Here is a 2,931-nt window from a genome sequence, read left to right as displayed (position 1 = left end):
CCGCAGGCTGCAAGCAAGCTCAGGGGACAGGTGTCCCTGGCTGCAGGGTCCTGAGCATTGCGTGATCTCTCAGGGGTTTTGTTTGTTTGGTTTTCTTTTAATAGACAATTTGGTCTCCAAAAATCTAAGCTGCAAGTCCAGGACTACAGCTCTGCTGTTCCAGCCGGCCCCAGAGGGAGCTGGGCAGCAAACAGGTCACTGGGGAGATGTTTCCTCGGGGCCACCACGGCCTGAATCGAGTCACAGCCCCTGCCAGTGGAAGAGGCTTTTTTTTTTTTTCCTTTTTTCCTTTTTTTTTTCCTAAAGAGATGACCCTTCACCACGAATCCACTACCTCTGCTGGCAAAGGCACTTAAAGGGTTAAAACAAGACCAGCCAAAGTTTTTGGTTTTTTTTGTATTTTTTTTTTTAAAGCTATGGGAATTTTCTGCACTGAAGCATAGAGAAACAAGTAGATTTTAAGCTTAGACCGAGCTGAAAGCTGTTTCCTTCTGTTACCCTGCTTGTACCTGGGCTGCGCTCCTGCCGTCACCACCGAGCCGTGCCAACAGACCCCGCTCCAGGCGGGTGTGTGGTGAGCCAAGACCAAGAGCCCCAGCTGGGGACAGACGTGCTGGCACCTCACAGACGGGCGTCTCGCAGCCCAGGGTGCCTGAGAAATTGCACAAACCCAAAGTTGTTTTCTAACAATGAACCCGACCCCTCCTCAGCGAGGTGCTGGACACCAGATCGCCGCTCGCTCTGCTCGGGCGTCAGCCTCAGCGCCCCAGGTCTGACGAGGGACAGCGAGGGGGAAGGTCGGGGCTGATCCCGGCCCAGGAAGCCCAGCGAGCGGAGGGGGAGTGAGGGTCCAGCTGAAGAGACACTGAACAGTTTGGGGGGTCACAGGCACCTCGTTACTGGAGAACGGGGCAATCAACCAGTGTGATCCCTTGGAGGGGGATCTCGTCTCGTGTCTCCCGCACGGGGAGAACCGGGGTTGACGGTTCCCAGAGCTCTCCGAGGCTGTTGGAAACGCATCTCAGCATTGTAGGTTAAAGGTACAAAAAACCAAAGTTAATTTACAGCTAAATGGTTGATGACTGAGCCAAGGAAGAGCTGGAGACACCCGTGAGACATTCTGCTCCGCAGCTCTTCCGCAAGACGGTTGGATTTTTCCAGCAGGTCATTTCCACGGTGACAAGAGGGACGGGGCCGAGTGTCCCCTCTTGCTCCCAGCGCTGCTACCACGGGCGGTACCAGGTTTTGTGTTTGTGAGGATGGATGGTGGGTGAATGCGGGTGAGGGAAGGGACAAACGCTGCGCTTGAGCTTCACACGGTGGCAGGAACCCTTCGAGGTGTGTGTGAAACGCGTGTGGATGAACCACAGCGTGTCTGTCGCAACGCGCCCGCGCTGCCGTACGAAGCTGCGTTACGTGTTCGCTGGGTTCACACTGATGTGCTTCCAGAAATCACAAATAAAATCAGCGTGTTCCAACCCGCCTCTGGCCTGGGGATCAGGGCTTCCAGACACACACGCCCATGGCTGCAGGAGGCTCAGCACTGTAAAGAAATACTCTGAGTCTTTCCAGCAAGTAAACTTAAGTTTAAAAATCCTCAAGAGACCTAGAACAGATTAAAATGAATTAAATAAATTAAATGGGGGGTGATCAGCAACTCTCCAATTGCAATAGCTGAGCACCAGGGTCTCAAAACAAGGGCCAGAGGGTGGAACAGCAACGAGGTGTTGCTGTTCTCGTCCGCACTGCACACGAGAGCTGCTCAGAGCTCTGCAGGGTGAGCCCTGGGCTCAGCCACGACAGAGAGTCCATCAGAGCCTCAGCAGCAGCAAACTCCAACAGAACGACAAACACGGGAACTCGCAAAGTCCCGAGGCCGAGAAATACGGTACCAGTGAGAGTACAAACCTTTATTAAAAATAAGATCCTATTAAATAAAATAGGAAAGCAAAAGCCTTTGTCCATGAGCTTCTTCCCCACACGCTTCTGCTGCTCCAGAGAACTTCCAGGCTTGAGTCCGTAACAGAGTAAGGAGTGACAGCAAAGCCCGTGCTGGAAAACAAGGGATTAGGCCAATTAACATGAGTGCAGGGATTTTTTTTGGCCATCTATGAAAAAGTGGATCTCAGTGTCTGGAAATTGCCGGTGGATGGGGAGATCAGGAGGTGTCACACAGCTCTGCCACAGCCTGAGTCTGCCCCGACCTGGAGGGTTTGTGCCGCCCCTTACCCGCAGCTCCGCTCACTGCACCAGCCTGTAGGTGATGTAACGCCCCGCGGTCTCGCTCGGTCTGATGATCTTCACCACCTGCGAGGCCAACACACAGAGCTCGTCAGGGACAGAAGCTGGTGGCGAGTCCCCCGTCCCCCGCAGCGCTGCCCTGCCCGGTGCTGGCAGGGGCTCAGGCCCACAGGCACAGCTGGCACTGGGCTCCCCACTTCTGCTGGGGGTGCAGCCTGGAAGTGCCACCCCCCAGTGCAAGGGGAGGTCACAACGCGTGGGGCTGGTGTCACAGCTGGTGGCTGTCACCAGCTGGTTCAATTAACTCCTTGAAACAATTCTGCTCAGCTCACACACCCCCGTACCAAACCCGCAACAGCTTTCACGTTTCAGAGTCACCTTTTCTGTCCCCGTGGGCTCTGAAGTACCCCCAGGACCTTCCCTCCCCGCCCTGCCCCAGGGAGCTGCTGCCCGGGGATCTTTCTTACCTGACCGCGGGTGGCTGTCACCAGCTGGTTCAATTAACTCCTTGAAACAATTCTGCTCAGCTCACACACCCCCGTACCAAACCCGCAACAGCTTTCACGTTTCAGAGTCACCTTTTCTGTCCCCGTGGGCTCTGAAGTACCCCCAGGACCTTCCCTCCCCGCCCTGCCCCAGGGAGCTGCTGCCCGGGGATCTTTCTTACCTGACCGCGCTTTATTCCGAAGT

At 55.2% G+C, this 2,931-nt stretch overlaps 1 protein-coding gene across 1 annotated transcript in view; it reads right to left on the bottom strand.

Moving 5' to 3' along the window:
• Nucleotides 1–2,241: 2,241 nt before the first annotated feature.
• The window catches only part of POLR2E (RNA polymerase II, I and III subunit E), a gene marked incomplete at its 5' end in the record, with an annotated part of 976 nt that continues 286 nt past the window's right edge, over nt 2,242–2,931 (bottom strand). Inside the window, one exon of the mRNA XM_029086758.1 lies at nt 2,242–2,307. Coding sequence (XP_028942591.1) covers nt 2,242–2,307 — 66 coding nt within the window. The remainder of the gene's footprint in view (nt 2,308–2,931) is intronic.

This window comes from Antrostomus carolinensis, unplaced genomic scaffold (assembly GCF_000700745.2).
Source record: "Antrostomus carolinensis isolate BGI_N321 unplaced genomic scaffold, ASM70074v2 scaffold33859, whole genome shotgun sequence".
NCBI lineage: Eukaryota > Metazoa > Chordata > Aves > Caprimulgiformes > Caprimulgidae > Antrostomus > Antrostomus carolinensis.
This window is presented reverse-complemented; position numbering and strand designations above follow the sequence as displayed.